General features: G+C 37.0%; 2 protein-coding genes and 1 non-coding gene across 3 annotated transcripts; 2 read left to right on the forward strand and 1 right to left on the reverse strand.

Annotated features, from left to right (window-relative positions):
* Positions 1-12,400: 12,400 nt before the first annotated feature.
* Positions 12,401-13,228, reverse strand: LOC145040404 (uncharacterized). Its single transcript, XM_078988337.1, has one exon. It carries the CDS (start codon positions 13,226-13,228, stop codon positions 12,401-12,403), a length of 828 nt encoding a protein of 275 aa, XP_078844463.1.
* An 886-nt stretch (positions 13,229-14,114) lies between these two features.
* Positions 14,115-14,221, forward strand: LOC145044666 (small nucleolar RNA R71). Its single transcript, XR_013681612.1, has one exon. It is a non-coding gene; the product is annotated as a small nucleolar RNA R71 (small nucleolar RNA).
* Positions 14,222-18,581: 4,360 nt separating this feature from the next.
* Positions 18,582-20,527, forward strand: LOC145043203 (proteasome subunit alpha type-1-A-like). Its single transcript, XM_078991778.1, has 2 exons — positions 18,582-19,070; positions 19,931-20,527. The coding sequence occupies exons 1-2, from the start codon at positions 18,720-18,722 to the stop codon at positions 20,393-20,395; spliced, it is 816 nt and encodes a 271-aa protein (XP_078847904.1). The 5' UTR covers positions 18,582-18,719; the 3' UTR covers positions 20,396-20,527.
* The last annotated feature ends 310 nt before the right edge of the window (positions 20,528-20,837 follow it).

A 20,837-nucleotide genomic window follows, 5' to 3' on the forward strand; every position in this document is an offset into this window, starting at 1 on the left:
TAGCCCGAATCTGTGGGCGCTACATAAATGTCCTTAACAAACCTTTGTTTGTAACTAGACCACTTCACTATTCGATGCCAACACAATCTTCATGATATTATCATTATATGGGGTATAACTATATTATTATCTAATTTAATTGGATCTAAACATCCTTTATACGTCTTATTTTAGAAACTATACTAGACTACAATCCATGTAATCAAGTTCCAATACCAACTCTGTTTAGGCAACTCTATCCTAATTTAGTATACATATTTAATACAAAGTATTAGGTGTTAACATACTTTTATCTTCTTATAATAATACTTCTATTATTATTAATATCATATATACATCTTAATACATATAGAACCATATATGGCATGCACAACGTATGTCATCAAGTACGCATCTAACACATATTCTAGTTAATAAGCATATAATTCACATATATTTAATACTTTTAATAAATATTTGTATTAAAATAATGTTCATGAAAATAACTATACAATCACCTGGTTGAGGTGGAATGTCCACGGGAAAGCTAGCTCCTCGGCTAATATTTCAACTTATCATTTTATACAATCTAAATATGTATATTACTACACTTCGGTATTCATTCGTATTTATAAGCTTAATAAATTATTTTTGGATTCTTCAATTTTCCAAGAAATAGTTCAAGTTCTATAAAGTAAGGAACAACCATGTAAGATCATATCATATATAGGATATGTTTGGTATGCAGAGTATACTGTTTGGAAAATCCACTTTAAACACCTCACTAGATCTAGCCTAGACATCACTCATGTAAGTAGATCGATTAGTATTTTGAATGGAATCACTGATAAATATTATTTATAAATTCATAATAATGGATATGAATATAAATATAAGTTACACTTGAGTGTAGTAAGTGTAGCTTAACTTGCAGAGTTTCTAGCAAAAAGTTGAAAAGTTGCGGACAAAACTTTAACACCAAACACTTCTTTCTGTTGGGCTTTCTATCACCGCAAAGACTTGCTAAAATGCTCACAAACTTAAAAATATCAGGCTCGAGGCCATAAAAGAGTTTACAGGGAGAATTGGAGGATTTTGTGTGAGAAACGAGGTGAATTCGTCATCTATTTATAGGCTACCAGGAGCGATAGCGCACCGCGCTACTAGCATGGGTACACTGCTCCCAGACAATGTGTTTTTTCCCAGGTGGTGCCACGTGTATGGTTGTCGTTGTGCCACGTCGATTGTTCGGTTGGGAGAAGAGGTGGTTGTCTTATTACGTGACACACTCTAGTGACGCCACATTGTCGCCTTGCGGATATTTTTTCACAATCATCGAAATATTATAACTTTCGCATACGAGCTCCATTTTCGACGTTCTTGTTGGATTAGATGTATAAGACATTAATTAAATTATTATAAACTTAAATTATTTGCAAAGTCCTTTTGGGTTGCCCTCAAACCTAGTAATTCACTGAAATGTTTTTTGGATAGAAATGACAATTTGTTAATTTGTTATATGATTAATGAATTAATTAGAAATCAAAATAAATAATTTCTTAATACGTTTGAGAAAAATATATTAATTAGAAATTATATTATTTAATTAATAATTAATAACAAATTAATTGGAATTAATTTTGGGATTAATTTGATTAATTAAAAGTTGAAGGACTAAGAGTGTTAATGTCTAAAGTTAAACATTGACTGAATCTAGAACCTCCCTTCTAGGGTGGATGGTTCTAGGGGATTTATGGAGTTCTTCTAGGGCTTCTAGGAAGCTTAGGATTGCTTGGGGAAAAAAAAGGGTTAGAGTTATTCAAAAGGAAACCTGCATTTTATACACCTCCTTAAGCCTTATAAATACCACATGGCTTAAGGATTTCGGTTTTCACTGTTCCAAGAAACCCGATGGCCTAAAATTATACCTTCTACTCCTCTCTCTTCAATAGCATCAAACTGTTAGAGTTTGGGTGTAAGCCATCAGAGGCACAAGATTTCTGCTGCTAGCTTTCTGAATTTCTACAAAGAAGGATTATTTGTTTATTTACAAAAGTAAACTAAAAGGTATGTTTTGTATTATCCCTTCTCCTAAATCTAAAATATCAATGTACTTTAGGGTTCTTAAATTCAAATTATTGTTTGCATATCATAGTGAGAACATAAATTCTTTAGGGTGTATGCAAGCTTAGGGTTTTAGGTTTTCTGCCAAAAATATGATTTTTGTTACCTATAAAACCCATCAGTTCTTTATATTCACGCGTAGGTATTCTGAGTACTACAGCTTTCATTTAGATCTTAACAGCTAATTCTTAATTTATTTTAAATTCATACTTTTGTAGAGATTATATTGTTAAAATATGTGTGAAATCATAACTCCTTCATAAGAACTTTGTTCTTGACTGTCTCCATATTGACAAATTCTTATTAACGAGATTTTCAACTCTCATTTACATTGTCTTGGCTAAAAATCAATCGATTTTAAATTCGATTATTGTTGTACTATATCGCACTGAAACTTTGAAAATTCATAACTTTCTCATACAAATTCAAATTTAGATGTTCTTTATATGTACACTTTCATAATTTTGATTATTACGACTTTCATTTAGATTACTTTGGCTAACAACCAACATATCTTTGATTCATCTTTTGTGACACACTTTATAATATAATATTAAATGTGAAACTTTGAAAAATCATAACTTCCTTACACGAAGTCAGATTTGAGTGTTCTTTATCCCTAAAAAATCTTCATCACAACCATTACACCTTTCGTTAAGATTATATATCCTAAATAATCTTTTATTTAACGTAATTTTTTAAATTTATAATAATAATGTTTTATAACAAATATTATAATCCCATAATATATGTTCATAAAAAATGTACGCAATATAAAAATATCGTTTATATAACTTGTATTGCATATGAACGATTCTTATTTATTTACGATTATCCTATTCAAAGATTTAATTATTCGATACAACGAATATTTATAATTTATAATCCTTAAAATATCTAGCCCGAATTTACGGACCTTACAACATATCATTGAATAATTTCTTTCTTAAATAGGATACATGGAAGACATTATGAATGCCTTGGAGTTCGTTTGGTAATTCGAGATAATAAGCAACCTTACTAACCCGTTGCAGAATCTGAAAATATCTAATAAACCAGGGACTCAACTTTCCCCTTTTTCCAAAATGGATAACATCCTTCCAAGGATACACTTTTAATATCAATGTGTCCCAACTTTGAATTCTAATTGTTTTCATATTCAATTCACCTACTGTTGTTGACAAAGTTGCGCGACTTGCATATGCTCCCAAATTTCTTTAATTTTTTGCTTTGGTTCATTCGAAAATTTCAACACATGCAAGAGGTTTTTCTCCATCATATGTCCAAATTTCACCCACCTCATCATTCTTCCCCAAGACATTGTCTGTTTTACCCCTCATTTCCATCAATGTTGTAATCCACCGTCATCACCATTGCCCGTTTAATCAAAACCGTAGACTCCGCGAGAGCATACCAACAATATATCACAACTAAAAAACATAGAATAATGCACAAGTTGCCTTCGATTAAATTATAGGCTTTAAGTTGACGGCTCACTTTGTATTTGAGGCTCCAAACGACCACTGGTTTCCGAAAATGCAAGTTGGTTCTAGCTTTTCTCTCATCAATGATTCTTCTCTCCTGGAGTTGGGGGGTTTTGGGCTTCGATTATATGTTTCTTCATAATGCAAATATAAAGATGGATTTCGATCATCTTGACAATACACGAAGGGATTTAGGGGTTTCGATTGTGTTGCTTCAAGTTTCTTAATGGATGCTCGACGAGGTAGTGAGCATCTCATAACCACATATCCATCTTCTCCATCTCCAATCAAATTGTAGATGGGTCTGAAACCAAAGTGCAAGTGAGTGGGTCTTGAATCTGATTTTTGACGAGAAAATCATCCATGTGTGTTTGGTAGCTCCCGTTTTAGGAATTGAGATGAGGGGGTCGGTAGGGTGAGAAGATCGACAGTGCGTTTTCTCCAGTGACCTGCTCGTTCGGGTTTCGACAAAGGAGACTTGCGCCATTTTCTATCGACTCTGACCTTGATCTTCACCGGCTTCGAGAAAAGGATAATTTTTGTGCTCGTTCATTAGTTGTCGGAGAAGGAGGAAAGGGAAGCACTTGCTAACGACAAGGAAGGGAAGGAATAAAAAGTGCTATATTAAAAAGTATGGGGTAGGAAATTGGTAGGGATGGATGAGTGATATGTGTAAAATGCCCTGGTTTTATTCCTACTCTAAAAATCTAAATTTAGCACACAAAGGCAGTGAACCTGTCTTTTAGTCGTATAGTTAAATAAGTAGAGTGTCGAACTCCGGGAACAGAAATTAAACTAATAACTAATTTTAACCAGACAAGTAATAACAGTAAAGGGTTTTTCTATAGTTTTACTAGACTAGAAACTTAAACACACCTCCTAACACGTAATTAACTAAACAACTGGGTTTCTGTTTAGGTCCAACTAATTCACTCCTATGGTCAATTTTATGATAAAGTAATATATTGATTGTTATTGGTTACCAACTATAGTGATTAGATTCGCATTCGCTATTACCAACCCTTAGGAAATTAATCAATTCAAGCAGTGATCAAGTGTTTAAACTAATTAACTCCCTAGTTCAATTATTTGGATTAAATAAGATTTGTAATTGGTTAATCAAATTGGTAGTTCAACTAACCTCTTTTTTGTTGGTTTACCAAACAAGCTCACACATTAATTTAGCCATCCTCTAATTAATCCTAGTTTCATATGCACTAATCCTAAGCATATAATGAAGTGTTCACATAAATCATATGAGGTTAACAAATAAGAGATGTTCATGCAGCCTAATTGTCTTCCAATTAACCGAAAATAGTTGTAATTAATGCATAAGGTTCTTTAACAAACTTAGTTTAATAAAATCACCAATAATCAATCAATAAAAGTATAAACCACACCATAGGAGTAAATTAGTCTTTCCTAAACAGAAACTATGAAAATTCAGCTCATGATTACAGTCAAGAGAAGCTAAAAACGAATTCAATTGATCTAAACATGATTCACTTCTAGATTAAGTGGAAGATTTAACCTAATTCGCCTTGAGTGTTCTAAGGATCAAAGATTAGGGTTCTTCAGGTCTCCAAGGGTTTCTTCAGTCGCAGGTTATTCTCCAAGCCAACCAAAAAACTCCTCAATTCGGGATCTCATCCTCTATTTATAATTATCTCAAAACAGGGTCAACTCGGCAAGTAAGTGCCCAACTCGTCGAGTTTCTTTGAGAAATACGTGTACAGCAAGGATTCTGGACATTACTTCGCGAATATTCAATTGGACTCACCGAGAAGCTTCTGGACTCGCCGAGTAGGGTCAGGTATGTTCTTCTTTCTTCATTCTCCAGGTTCTGATTGCTTCTCCTTCTTTCTTTTTGCTCCCAAGCATGTCTTCTAGACTGAAAATATATTTTAGACATTATTAAGTACCTTTTGTCCATATTAAGCAAAAAATTAGCTAATAATTGATAAAATTCTATACTAAACAAATGGCTAAATATTCACATAACAAAATATCCCACACTTGACCTTTGCTTGCCCCTAAGCAAAACCGAATTTTAGCATACTAGAATCACATAAGATAATTCCAAAATAACCCAGCCATTATGCCAAGACCGCAACGCATGCATATGTGTCTAAAATTTTCCTAAGGAACCCCCTATACTCTAAATACTCACAATCCTCATAAACATTCGCCCACTTTTTCCGAACAATGCTCATTTTATGCGTCCCTCCAAATCCATCTGCAGAAAACCTCCTAACCTCAAGGTATTTTTGGTTAAGCAACCAAAGCATACATAATCTAGACAATTACAATTTTTGATACCACTATGGAGCTCTTTTGGAATTCTTCACTTCTTTGATATTTGATCTTCAATTTTTGGGTATCTTCAACTTTTGAATTTCTTCAGAATTTTTTATCTTTGATCTTCATACTTTGATTTTGCTGCTCCAAAAATTCTTCAAACTTTTTCTTGTAATCTTCTCTCTCTTTTTTTTAACATGTAACTCACTTTTTTTCCACTCAAAACCCTACATGCTTAAGCAGGGGCGCTCAACTTCAACCTTTATTGGTTAAAGATAATAATTTTCCTGGATACATTTCTGGTACACGATGCTAAACATATTGCATTCTTTAAACTAAGCAAGGTTGTGTTTTTGTCCCATGATTTCACTAGAATAAGGAGGCCACAAATGCACTAGAACGTATATAGGCTCAACTAAACATTTGGGTCTTCATGCAATCATCAACATAATTCTAACATGGAATCCTACTTACTTTTACCATAGTTGTCTAAGTTAAGTCCTAAGCAGGGGTTTATGCAAGATTTCGAAAAAAATCAAGCCTAAATTAGGATTAGGATTCTAAATTGACTAAAATGTTACCAACCCCCTACCCCACAGTTAATTTATGCAATGCCCCCATTACATGTTACGCATGAAAAGAAAAACAAAAGACTAAAGAGGGAATTGGAACAAACTCCCCTAGGATAGTAGTCGCGAGGTTGATATTCTTCATGTAAAACTCCAACTTCAAATGTCTTTAGTCATGGAAACAAGTCATCCATGCCTTGGGTATCAAGTCGCATGTGGTAAACATCTAAATAGCTCTAATTGTTTAGGACAAAGCATCTCAGAAACCTTCCAGGAATGAATCTTTACGAAAGTATGGATAAAGGTTGGAGTGAATGTGCCCAAAACAGCTCTTGAGAGTGAAACATTAAGGGACTCGACGAGTCAGACGTGAACTCAGTGAGTAGACTGGCCCCAACAGAAAATCGAGGAATTACACACGAACTCGACGAGTACTGTAGGTGCACTCGGCGAGTAGCAGCTGAGTCGAAAAATTGATTTTTCTGCTTTTTATCCTTCGCTGAAGTGTTGAAACAGGACACTTCAGTGACTCTTCTTTTATTTTCTTCAATAATGATGAATCTTGTCACTTTCATTCCTAATCTTCAAACCTGAAAAACAAAGTAACCACAAGTGAAAGAAAACGAAAAAAGTCCTAATTAAGGTTCGGTTACATCAAAGTTTAAGTACAAACAAATAAAATAAAAACATCCAAATAAAAACAAATTCAAGCTTTTTCCTCCATGTCTTCTCCCCCTGCTCCACTTCCACTTTCTTGGTTGTTTCTCCTCTGCATCCACTCCTCCCAACTTATAATATATGGATATCCGTGCCCGGGCCATGGAGCAATGTGCATTTGTTAAAAAAGATAATTGAATGACTCATTATTATAGTTAATGCCTTGGCCAATATCATCCAAATATCCCCTATACTCCACGTTATTCCACCCCTCATTCTCATACTCCATCGAGATAACCGGTGGGTCTTCTCGGACCCGATCCCTCCTATGCCTAACTCTTCTTTCCGGCTCCTCGGGAACAATCACCTTGTATTTATTTGGGATTGCAAAAGAATCCCCAAATTTTTCCACAATCCTCTCCCTCCGGAATAATGTAATGCTAAATAGAGGAGGAGAAATCACGGCTAACGCCCTTGCCTCTTGCATATCCAAAATACCATATGACCTTGCGAGTCTTGTTACAAACATACCCCCATTAATACTGGAGGTAATATTCTCTTTTACCGTTCCATCCGCAAGGTATCTTGCCAAATAATAAGGCAAGTTTCAAAAAACGTTCGGGGTGATGATGCTCTACAAATAGAAAATGTCGAGGGTAGGAACTTTGTCATCATCCTTCCTCATGTTTATGGTACTAGAAATGAGGCGGTGAATGAGACGATGGATAGGAGAACGAATATGGCCTTCTTGAGCAGAAGAGGGAATATAAACTCGGTTTGCAATACTGTTCCACCAAGTGGAGGCAACAACTTCCTCGGGAAGATCCTTGTGGCATTGCTCTAATAATGTTTCAAAATCCTCCGAAATAATAACATTTTGGTCATAGAGACCTACCCTCCAGAAAAGTTCGGCTATGCTGCAGTGGTGCAGCTCCCCTACGAGGCAAAAAGTTATAATGTTTGTGTTATAATATTCACTACCACCCCAAAATGAGATAGTAGCAAAGAAATTCCAACACAGTTCTGTGAATACGGGTTCTTGTATTTTAAAAAGCTGCATACACCCATCACATATTATTATTGTGCCTTCCACTTCGAAAGATTTCACCAAATAAGGGGTTAACTCCTCTTCCAACCCGGTTTGACTCTGCCAGTCCCAACTAATTGCATTGGAAAGATAGATCTCTTTCTGTGTAACGCCTCCAATCTATTTTTCGCCTGAGCTTGCGACGACCTTGAAGTGATTTGTGAGAAAGCAAGCCATGGAATGTCTCCATAACTTCCTCCTCGTGAGTTCTGGCCTCTTCTGGACATGATTTCTGCAAAACAACATCAAGAAAAAAAAAACCATATAATTAAAACTCACCATAACATATTCAATAAAGCATGAACTCGTCGAGTCCATGAACTACTTGGCGAGTAGGATGAACTGCGATGGCAGTTCCTCTCTCAGTCCATATTGGGTCAACAAAACACATATATTTGCTTTGGGGTTTGTTGTTCTAAGTCCCTTAAGCATAAATTCGCAAGAAATTTTATCCAAATCCTCCTAATTTATCCTAAAATCAAAAACCTAGAATTAGAGTAATCCTCCAAATCCAAATTTTAGCAAGATAAATACTCAAAACTGTGAAAGCTGATACCTTTAGCAAGAATCCAAAGGAAAAATCATACCTTTTGCTTTGTAAATGAAGATTCAGCAAGAATTCAAAGGTTTTGCTTAAGAGGCAAAAGAATGCTCAACGAGTATGAGTGAGAGGCTGCTAATGAAAAGGATTGGTGTAAAAAGAAACCCTTATTTATAGATTGTAAAAAAAATTCAATTGAAAAAGTGAACTCGTCGAGTAGGAACACCTGCTCGCCGAGTAGATATGCAAATTAGCGATTTCTCGTGTATTTCAACAAGTACTCGCCGAGTAGATGTATGAACTCAGCAAGTAGATCATACAATTTGAAAAAAGCTCGATTTTTTTAAGCCACCACCCCACACTTCGAGCATTTCTTTCCCTCAAGCAATCATATTAAGCATAATTTCAGAAGAAGATTGAAAAAACAGATCCTAAAACTGAAAAACAAAAAGAAAAATTAAAGGGAATAGAAATGCAAACTCTAAGCTCGGGTTACCTCCCGGAAGCGCTTCTTTTTAAGGAGTCGTTACCTAGACTCCTTCCCACTCTACATTTCTGCCATGCCTTCCAGCAGCAGCCCTTATTCAAGTCCTTCATTCCTTGGGATTCCTTCTTCATATTTTTTCACATGATGTCCATTAACCTTGAAATGAATGCCTTCTTTTGATAGTAACTCGATAGCTCCATGTGGAAAAACTTTCTTTACTATAAATGGACCATCCCATCGTGACTTTATCTTGCTCGGAAAGAGTTTGAGCCTTGAATTAAAAAAGCAACACTTTTTGCCCTTCGTGAAAGTCCTTATTTCCCTTGATTCTTTTGTCATGCCAGATATTTGTTTTTTCATTGTAAATCAAGGAGCTAGTGTAGGCATCATTCCTAAGTTCTTCAAGAGCATTTAATTGCATCAACCGGTTGGTTCTAAGTTCAGCTACATCAAAATTGCACATTTTTAAAGCCCAAAAAGCTTTATGCTCTATTTCTACCGGTAAATGACATTGCTTTCCATAAACTAGCCTATATGTTGTATTATCAATAGGTGTTTTGAAAGCTGTTCAGAAGGCCCAAAGTGCATCATCTAACCTATCCGACCATTCCTTCCGATTGCTACCCACCGATCTCTCCAAAAAAAAAATTAATGCTCTATTCGTCACTTCAGTTTGCCCACTAGTTTGTGGATGGTAAGATGTAGAGAATTTATGGGTCACCCCATATTTTATTAACACTTTTTCTAATTGATCATTGGCAAAGTGAGTGCCCCGGTCACTAATAAGAGCTTTAGGAACTCCAAATCTTGAGAATAACTTTTTGAGAAAGCGAACCACCACCCGAGCATCATTAGTTGGTAAAGCTTGTGTCTCCGCCCATTTGGATACATAATCAACCGCCACCAAAATATATTTGTTCCCTTTTGACATTGGAAATGGTCCCATGAAATCGATCCCCCACACATCAAACACTTCGCACACTTGAATACTATGTTGTGGCATCTCATTTCGGGATGATATGTTTACCACTCTTTGGCATGCATCACACTCTCTAACATATTAGGTAGCATCTTTAAAAATTGTGGGCCAATAAAACCCAATATCAAATATCTTCTTAGCCATGTAATGTGCTCCATGATCTCCACCGATGGGCCCGCTATGGCAATGCTCCAAAATTTCACGGCTTTCCTTCCCAAATACGCATCTCCTTATGATCTCATCCACACAGCTTCGGAAAAGATATGGCTCGTCCCAAAAATAGTATTTTATTTCTGAAAAGATTTTCTTCTTTTGTTGACGGGTAAAATCTTTTGGGATAAATTTGGTAGCTAAATAATTAGTTATATCCGGAAACCATGGCTCCTCCCCCGTGGTCACTAAAATGTACTCGTCCGGAAAGTCATCTCCATTTTTATCCTCTTCCAATGCTTCCAAGTGCGGGTTTTCTAGTCTGGATAAGTGGTCGGCAGCTACATTCTCCATTCCCTTTTTATCGCGTATTTCAATGTCAAATTCTTGTAAAAGTAGAACCCAACGTATCAATCTTGGCTTTGCATCCTGCTTGGCAAACAAGTACTTAATAGCAGAGTGGTCAATAAAAATAGTGGTTTTAGATAAAATAAGATAAGGGCGGAATTTGTCAAAAGCATACACCACGGCTAGTAATTCTTTTTCAATTGTTGTGTAATTTTCTTGGGTCGGATTCAAAGTCTTGCTTGCATAATAAATGGGTTGAAAGTGCTTATCAACCCTTTGGTCAAGTATAGCTCCTAATGCAAAGTCTCTCGCATCACACATTATTTCAAAACCTAGGTTCCAATTCGGGACAATAATGATCGGGGCATTAGTTAATTTTTCTTTCAAAAATTCAAAGGCCTCTAGACACTCTTTAGTGAAATTAAATGGTGCATCTTTTAAAAGTAATTGTGTTAGAGGTCTAGTTATTTTAGAAAAATCTTTTATGAAATGGCGGTAAAAACCCGCATGACCTAAAAAACTCCTAATGCCCTTTATATTAGTTGGTGGAGGTAATTTAGCAATTGTATCTATTTTGCGTGGTCCACCTCAATCCCCGCTTTGGATACCTTGTGGACCAAGACTATACCCTCTTTAACCATAAAGTGACATTTTTCCCAAATGAGTACTAAATCGGTTTTTTCACATCTTGCAAGCATTAAATCAAGGTTAGCAAGACAATCATGGAAGGAAGATCCAAAAACATAAAAATCATCCATAAATACTTCCATTAATTTTTCCACCATGTCATGGAATATGGCTGTCATGCACTTTTGAAATGTCACAGGTGCATTGCATAACCCAAAGGGCATGCAGTGATAGGCAAAAGTCCCACTCGGGCAAGTGAAAGTAGTGTTTTCTTGGTCAATTGGGACTATGGGTATTTGGAAGTAACCCGAAAATCCGTCTAAGAAAAAATAGTAGTTATGGCCAGACAATGTTTCAAGCATTTGATCAATAAAAGGTAAAGGAAATGGTCTTTACGAGTGGCATCGTTTAGTTTTCGATAATTGATGCACACTCGCCAACCGGTTACCGTTCGGGTCGGAATAAGCTCGTTCTTCTCGTTTGTTATGACCGTCATCCCTCCTTTCTTGGGCACCACTTGAACAGGATTCACCCATGGACTGTCGGAAATAGAATAAATGATTCCCGCATCTAAAAGTTTGACTACTTCCTTCTTGACCACTTCTTGTATGTTCGGGTTCAATCTTCTTTGGTGTTGCACTACCGACTTTGCTTCTTCTTCCAGGTTGATCTTGTGAGAGCAATAAGCGAGGCTTATTCCCTTGATATCGGTGATACTCCATGCAATATCACTCTTTCTCTTCTTTAGGATATGGACTAACTCTTCTTTTTTAGATTGGGAGAGGTCAGAAGCTATTATAACAGGTTTTTGTTGACCATCTTCAAGGAATGCGTACTCCAAGTGATCTGGTAGCGATTTCAACTCAATTTTCATGTTCTACATGGTGAACACGTCGAGTCCAGTGAAGGGACTCATCGAGTCATGGGCAGAATACGCGATGTCTTTGATTTCTTCATATGGACTCGGTGAGTAGAACGGGTCTACTCGGCGAGTAGGATGCTCAGTGGTTTTTATTAGTTCATTATAATTAGCTTCCTTTAGCAATCTCTCTATTTCTAGTAGGTATCTTTCAATCATCAAGTTCTTCATCAAAGGCGATGGTGGACTTGTTTGGTTCTTTATTGTTCCATTCCTCCATTAATTCATCTAACATATCAATTGAAAATGTCGTGTCATCACTGTTCCTTGCATGCTTCATGGCTTGATCAACCCCGAAAGTGACTGATTCATCTCCCACTCGTAGAGTAAGTTTTGAATCTCGCATGTCAACTATAGCGCTTGCGGTGTTAAGGAAAGGTCTTCCAAGGATGATCGGGACTTGAGGATCCGCTTCCATGTCCAATATTATAAATTCCGTAGGGAACACGAACTTATCCACCTTTACTAAAAGATCTTCATAGATTCCTCGTGGGAATGTAACAGTTTTATTTGCTAAGTGGATTGCCATTCGAATTGGCCTCGGTTCCGGGAGATCTAGTTTCTTGAAAAATGAATATGGCATGAGGTTTACACTAGCTCCTGAATCAGCCAAAGCATGAATGGTGGCCAAATTCCCAAATTGACAAGGCAATGTTAAGCTTCCCGGGTCACCCTTCTTCTTCGGTAGTTTTTTCAACATGGCAGCTGAGCAATTCTCATTGATAACCACTTCACTCACCTCTTCCATCTTTCTTCTATTAGTTAGAAGCTCCTTGAGAAATTTGGCGTATTTTGGCATTTGGGTAACTGCTTCTAAGAATGGTATGTTTATTTGAAGAGCCTTTATGTGTTCTAGAAACTTCTGGTAGTCTTCTTCATTCTTTTCTTTCTTAGCTCTGGCTGGATGTGGCAATGGAGGTTGATATGGCTTTGCAGGAGGTGGACTTTTCTGATCAGGTGGCGGACTCATCAAGTCCATATCGGGAACTCGATGAGTAGGGTTTGGGCTCAGCTGGTTTTGCTTTTGGCTCGGGTTTTATGCATCCTCCTTTTGTAACTTCTTGGGATCTTCGTTCTGAGTGGGAGCCAGGGGAGTAATGATCTTCCCACTTCTAGTTGTCACAATATTTATATGCGCGCCTCGTGGGTTGTTTTCGGTTTTACTAGGAAGTTCTCCTGGTGATCTTTGATTAATTTGTTGGGTAAGTTGCCCCAGCTGTGTCTCAATGTTGTGGATAGATGCTTGTTGATTTCTAAGTATTGTTCTTGTCTCTTATATTGCAACATCATGGTCATTGTGTCTCTTTTCTGAAGCAGCTAGAAATTTAGTAAGCATGTTCTCCAAACATGGTTTTCTTTCTTGCACTGGCTCCTCCTTTTGGTAAAAACCTCTTCCTTTTTGTTTATATTTCTCCTACTTAGCCTTCTTGTACTCATCATAAGGAAACCATTCCTTCTTTGGTTTTCGCCAATCATCATCATATTTGTCACCACTGGAGTAGCATACTTGCACCTTCTTGTTCCCATTCTCGTCCAAGTCACAATCTCTAGGAATATGAGGTCCATTGCAATTCTCACAACCCACCCGAATAGCATGTATTGTTTGATCCATTTTATCCATCCTCCTATCCATGGTTTTCAACATAACCATAACTGCTGACAAATCTTCTGAAGTTGCATAAGCTACTCCCCTCGTCACATCATTCCTTGGGTTGTGATATTCCCTAATATGCTTAGAGAATTCCTCAATTAGTTGCTTTATCACCGGGGGTGCTTTCTTTGTGAGTGGGCCTTGCGAGTCAAGTAATTGTCTTGTTGTAACATTCACTCCATCATAGAAAATGGAGACTTCTTGTTGACTATTAAGATCATGATGTGGGAAATTCCTTAGTAGACTTTTGTACCTCTCCCAAGCCTCATAAAGTGATTCTCTAGCTTGTTGTTCAAAGTTGGATATGGCTTTCTTTAACTTAGATATTTTGGAAGGTGGGCAAAATTGATCAATAAACTCTTCTTTCATCTTGGCCCATGTAGTGATGGATCCGGGGGGAAGTGACTTGATTCAATCCTTTGCATCACCCTTCAATGTAACCGGAAGCATGCGAAGCAGCTAAGTCTCGCGAGGCATGTTGGGAACATTGAAATAATTAGCTACATCATTAACTTCATCCAAGTGTTTGTAATCATCTTCATGATGTTTTCCATAGAAGGGGATCTCTTTGAGTTGAGCAAGTATGTGACCCTTAAGCTCAAAAGTGGCAGTTGCAGGAATTGCGGGTTGTACAAGTCCTAGGCCTGTATCATCTCGTATCCTCTTCTTCCATTTGCCCATGGGGACTTCATCAATGTTGGCCATGGTGTTGTCCAAGTCTCCTTCTTGATCGTTTTCCTCTTCGTATTCGATTTCGTATTCGTATTCAAATTCAGCTTCTTTTGGGTTGTCTTCAATATCTTCTAGCTTACTTTCTTCGCTCTTTCTACTGCTGGTCTCTCCTAGTTTCTTGTTCTTCTTCTTCTTGAAAATAGTTTTCAAGATGGTCAAAGGTGACTTCTTAGGTGTATTCGAGCCTTCAACGTCCTTGCTTATGTTTTTCCTCAATGCAGATTCTGGGTCTTCAAAGGGGGGAACTAAAGGAGTGTTGGATCCTCTAGTCATGAAAATCCTGCAACCAGAACAAAAGAAAAAAAACGTGTAAAAAGAACAAAAAATGAGATAGAACGAAAATAAAAAAATAAACTGTCAATCAGCAGTGGACTCGCCGAGTAGGGTCGACTGCACTCGGCAAGTTCACTGTGTAAAAAGCTAAAATAGATAAAATTTAATAAAAACGACTAAAAACTAATAATTGCTAAAACTTAATCCTAATTACTGAATTACTGAAAAAAATAACTTTATGTAAGATAACCCCACACAAAGGATCGATAAAACTAGAAATTAGATTTAATTTTTGAACCGTTCCCCGACAACGACACCAAAAACTTGATGTGTGTAAAATGCACTGGTTTTATTCCTACTCTAAAAATATAAATTTGGCACACAAAGGCAGTGAACCTGTCTTTTAGTGGTATAGTTAAATAAGTAGGGTGTCGAAATCAGGGAACGGAAATTAAATTAATAACTAATTTTAACTAGACAAGTAATAACAGTAAAAGGTTTGTAACACCCGAAATTAGAAAGGTCAAGGAAGGAAAGGAAAACCATAAGTTAAATAGGGTCGAATCATCGAGTCTAGGGAGGAACTCGGCGAGTCGGAGCAGTAGAAGCATGTAAAGGTCAAGGAAGGAAAGGAAAACCATAAGTTAAGTTCCTTTCTAGCTAGGTTTTTGGTATTGTGAGTTAAGAAGCACGTAAAGGTAGCAACTTTATGTTGCTAATGGACTCTAGGAACCCATATCTATTGTTTGGAGCAAAGGAGTAGCTCTGTGACTCGAGATTATGAGAATACACGTAAGGACTCGGCGAGTCTGGGAGAGGACTCGACAAGTCGAGCTAGATACCAGACTTAAATCACGTAGTAACTCGGCGAGTTGGATGAAGTTAGGCAGGAACTCGACGAGTTGGAAGAACAACTCGGTGAGTCTGTTGAAGATTGCCTTAGACTCGGCGAGTCTGTTCTTGGACTCGGCGAGTCAGATCGCGAAACCCAAACCCTTCTAGTTAAGACTCTGATTAATGAGTTGAGTGGAGACTCAGTGAGTTGGACAGGACAGAACTCGGAAATCAGTAGACTCGGCGAGTCATGGTTTGACTCGGCGAGTCGAGTCGCGAATGAAAGGGGTTCCTGAGCTTATGAACTCGGCGAGTCAGTAGGCTGACTCGGCAAGTAGGGTCAACCTGGAAGGTTGATTTTGACTAGGACTTTGACTTTGACAAGAGTTGACTTAGTTGACTTTTGGAGGATTGTCAGACTAAGTGTTATATTGATACGGGTAGCACGGAGAGCTAGAGGAGCAGCGCCTCAGAGGGTTGTCGGTTAGCAGCCAGAGGGTTATCAGCAGAGCTCAACAGTTCAAGTGAGTTACCTTCCAGTAGCGGTGGGTCTACGACCATAATGCCGGCCCACCAGTAGGAGTTGTGTGTTAGATGATTGTCTTTGTGATATCATCTAGATTTGCTACTACCTAATATGTTATATGCTAGCTTGATGTGTTATAGTAGTAGAGTTCGGTTGTTAGGACCGAAGGGTAGTCAGACACCCCAGATACGTCTTACAGTATGTGATGTCATGATTATATGCTACCATGATCTGAGATATGTGTTAGGGGTAGTAGGAGGGGAACAGTCCCCAAGTTCGGTTGTTAGGACCGAAGGGTAGTCAGACACCCCAGATATGTTTGATAGTATGTTATGTTATGATATGTGATAGTAGTAGTGGTAGGGTGAAATAGTCCCCGAGGTTCGGTTGATAGGACCGAAGGGTGGTCGGCACCCCAGAATGGCCGCACGGGTAGGACGGCACCCCAGAATGGCCGCATGGGTAGGTCAGCACCCCATAATGGCCGTACCGGGTAGGTCGAACACCCCAAAAATGCCTGACAAGTATGGTATGTTATATGATTGTACAGTATGTATGCTATGTGATTGTATGGTATGTGGTAGTTTGGGGAGCTCACTAAACTTCGTGCTTATACGGTTTCAGTTTTTGGTTTCAGGTACTCAGTTTTCAAAAGAGGAGCTCGGAGAGGTTGCAGTGCACCCACCATAGTCATTTAGCATGTGAATGTTTTACTCTGATAATAAGATTATGTTTCGAATTAATACTCGGAAATTATGTTATGACTTATGATACGATTTTTATAAATATGGTTTTAGCAATGTTATAAAAGAAATTTTTAGCAGTGATTTTTGGGTCGTTACAGGGTTTTTCTCTAGTTTTACAAGACTAGAAACTTAAACACACCTCCTAACACGTAATTAACTAAACAACTAGAATAGGTAAACATTCACCAAATTTAATAAAAGGGTTTCTGTTTAGATCCAACTAATTCACTTCTATGGTCAATTTTATGATAAAGTAATATATTGATTGTTATTGGTTACCAACTATAGTGATTAGATTCGCATTCGCTATTACCAACCCTTAGGAAATTAATCAATTCAAGCAGTGATCAAATGTTTAAACTAATTAACTCCCTAGTTCAATTATTTGGATTAAATAAGATTTGTAATTGGTTAATCAAATTGGTAGTTCAACTAACCTCTTTTTTGTTGGTTTACTAAACAAGCTCACACATTAATTTACCCATCCTCTAATTAATCATAGTTTCATATTCACTAATCCTAATCATATAATGAAGTGTTCACATAAATCATATGAGGTTAACAATTAAGAGATGTTCATGCAGCCTAATTGTCTTCCAATTAACAGAAAATAGTTGTAATTAATGCATAAGGTTCTTTAACAAACTTAGTTTAATAAAATCACCAATAATCAATCAATCAAAGTATAAACCACACCATAGGAGTAAATTAGTATTTCCTAAACAGAAACTACGAAAATTCAGCTCATGATTACAGTTAAAGAGAAGCTAAAACCGAATTCAATTGATCTAAACATGATTCACTTCTAGATTAAGTGGAATATTTAACCTAATTCGCCTTGAGTCTTCTAAGGATCAAAGATTAGGGTTCTTCAGGTCTCCAAGGGTTTCTTTAGTCGCAGGTTATTCTCCAAGGCAGCCAAAAAACTCCTCAATCCGGGATCTCATCCTCTATTTATAATTATCTCAAAATAGGGTCAACTCGGCGAGTAGGTGCCCAACTCGCCGAGTTCCATTGAGAAATACATGTACGACAAGGATTCTGGACATTACTTCGCGAACATTCAATTGGACTCGCCGAGTAGCTTCTGGACTCGCCGAATAGGGTCAGGTTTGTTCTTCTTTCTTCATTCTCCAGCTTCTAATTGTTTCTCCTTCTTTCTTTTTGCTCCCAAGCATGTCTTCTAGACTGAAAATATAATTTAGATATTATTAAGTACCTTTTGTCAATATTAAGCAAAAAATTAGCTAATAATTGATAAAATTCTATACTAAACACATGGCTAAATATGCACATATCAATTAGTTTAATTTATTATTTTTTTTAATATAAAATTAGTTAAACGAAATATAAAATAAAACAAAAAATAATATAAATGTTTTCTAATATTAGTAAGAGACCAACCAGGATAAAAATTAAAACCATAAATTTTTTTTATAGAATCAAAAAAAAAAAAAAAAAAAAAAAAAAAAAAAAAAAAAAAAAAAAAAAACTTGATATTATGAAAAATAACTATAGGGACCATTTATGGATATTTTAACGAGAAAAAAAAATAAAACTAAATAATTTTTCATTTTTCCTCAAAACACTGGCTTGAAGAAAAAGAAAAGCCCCTCCTTAACCCTCGCAAGAGTTCATCGTCACAAACGAACACACTCACCAACAGAGAGATAGTTTTCCGATTGCAAATATTATTTGATCGATAAAGATGTTTAGAAACCAGTACGACACCGACGTCACAACATGGTCGCCAGCGGGGCGTTTGTTTCAGGTCGAGTACGCCATGGAGGCTGTAAAGCAAGGATCCGCGGCCATTGGTCTCCGATCCAAGACGCATGTTGTTCTCGCCTGCGTCAATAAAGCTAATTCGGAACTTTCATCGCATCAGAAGAAGATCTTCAAGGTCGACGACCATATCGGCGTCGCCATCGCTGGTCTCACCGCTGACGGCCGTGTTTTGTCCCGGTACATGAGATCCGAGTGTATAAATTACGGTTATACCTACGAGTCTCCTCTTCCTGTTGGCCGTTTAGTTGTTCAGCTCGCCGACAAAGCTCAGGTCCCCAAAAATTTCACTCTTCGTATATCTGTACTCATTTAAAATGCTTTCACTTTTTAGGGTTTACTTAGGGGAAATTCCCGAAGTTTCTCTTTACTTCTTCCAATTAATCGTCAAATTGATCATGAAAAATGACTTATAATGACATAGAAACTGTTAATTTCACACACCTTTTAAACTATATATAAGAGGCAAATCACGGAAACTCACTTTTTGTCTATATGTAAAATTTGCAATGCTGATGGTGGATAGAAAGTTATCCCTAAATATATTACCCCATCATCCTCTTTTAGAACTCCCTTCATAAATCTTGAAGTTAATGATACATTCTGCTATGAGCAGTAAACATGAGCTCGATGTATTTTCAATTATTATTTGGAATTTGGATATCTGGTTGAGTATAAACTTCTACTTTGATGATAAACTGCATCTGAGATGAACATGATAGATACTTTGCTCTGTTAGCAATGTTGTAATGGTGATTTCTCTATTAAATATGATTATGTTAACAAGTTATTGCTCCATTTTACACATCTGACAATTTTGGAGAGTAGAACTTAAAGCATACTCCATTTTATAATAATGAAGTGCAGAAGTTTATAGTTGATTTTGCTCAAAATCCCATAGGTTTCCCTCGAGTATATAAGTTAGTATCATATATGAGTTTAACCTTGTTACATTCATAAAAAATGAAAGTTGTAATGGAATTCAAGATTCCATTCCATTGTGTGTTTGAATGCCAAATGGATTGAAATTTGAATCCTTTGAATTCCATGTTTGCTTAATTTTATCTTCTCAACAGATTCCATTCCTTCAAAAGATTACACATCAAACTTCTTACACCAATCAAATCTTGACAGGTGTGCACTCAAAGGTCATGGAAACGCCCATACGGTGTCGGTCTACTGGTGGCGGGGTTAGATGAATCCGGGGCCCACCTGTACTACAACTGCCCTAGCGGCAATTACTTTGAATACCAAGCTTTTGCCATCGGGTCCCGCTCACAAGCTGCAAAGACTTACTTGGAACGCAAGTTTGAAAAGTTCACCGGGTCCACACGTGATGACCTCATCAAGGATGCGCTTTTTGCCATTAGAGAGACTTTGCAAGGTGAAAAACTCACCAGCAGTGTGTGCACAGTGGCGGTGGTTGGTGTCGGAGAAGCTTTCAGTATTTTGGATCAGGCGACTGTACAGGGGTTGATTAATGAGTTTGAGATTTCTGGGGAAGAGGCTGGTGGTGCTGCTGCGGAGGAGGCTGGTGGTGGTGGTGCTGACCAGGGAGGAGCTGCGGTGGAGCAAGAGGCTGCTCCGATGGATATTTGAGAAGTGGAGGTGTTTGTTTTGTTTTAGAATATGTGATAAATTGAGATGATTACTTGTTGGAAGCTTTTTATTTGTGGTTTTTTTTTTTGTCTTTTGAGATTCTATTTTAATGATGAAACCTTTTCTAAAGAATCTGAACTCTCATTTAAACTTATATAAGCCTGATTGGTGTGTCAAACGAGGTTTTATAACTTTTGGGTTATGAGTTTAAGTTTATAGATCAGTTAACTACTATATACTTAAAAAATGTGAAGTAAATGGAGACAATCATGTAAACATTATAGGTTTTTTATTTATATGTCGCAAATATTTTTTTATGATATACTTCAACCTTCACATGCATAATATTTGCATTATCGTTATCTTTACCCAATAGAGATGGTCTTATTTCCCTTGTATTCATTATCTTTACCCAATAGAGATGGTCTTATTTCCCTTGTAT

The sequence above is a fragment of the Lactuca saligna genome, chromosome 4, assembly GCF_052625555.1.
Source record: "Lactuca saligna cultivar CGN05327 chromosome 4, ASM5262555v1, whole genome shotgun sequence".
Classification (NCBI taxonomy): Eukaryota; Viridiplantae; Streptophyta; class Magnoliopsida; order Asterales; family Asteraceae; genus Lactuca; species Lactuca saligna.

What these genes read in the sequence shown, in the direction of transcription:
- LOC145043203 (XM_078991778.1), top strand. Translation starts at nt 18,720, where the DNA reads ATGTTTAGAAACCAGTACGACACCGACGTCACAACATGGTCGCCAGCG. An exon ending in AGCTCGCCGACAAAGCTCAG is followed by an intron (nt 19,071 to 19,930) that starts GTCCCCAAAAAT and finishes AAATCTTGACAG; the next exon opens with GTGTGCACTCAAAGGTCATG.
- LOC145040404 (XM_078988337.1), bottom strand. Translation starts at nt 13,228, where the DNA reads ATGGACTTGATGAGTCCGCCACCTGATCAGAAAAGTCCACCTCCTGCA.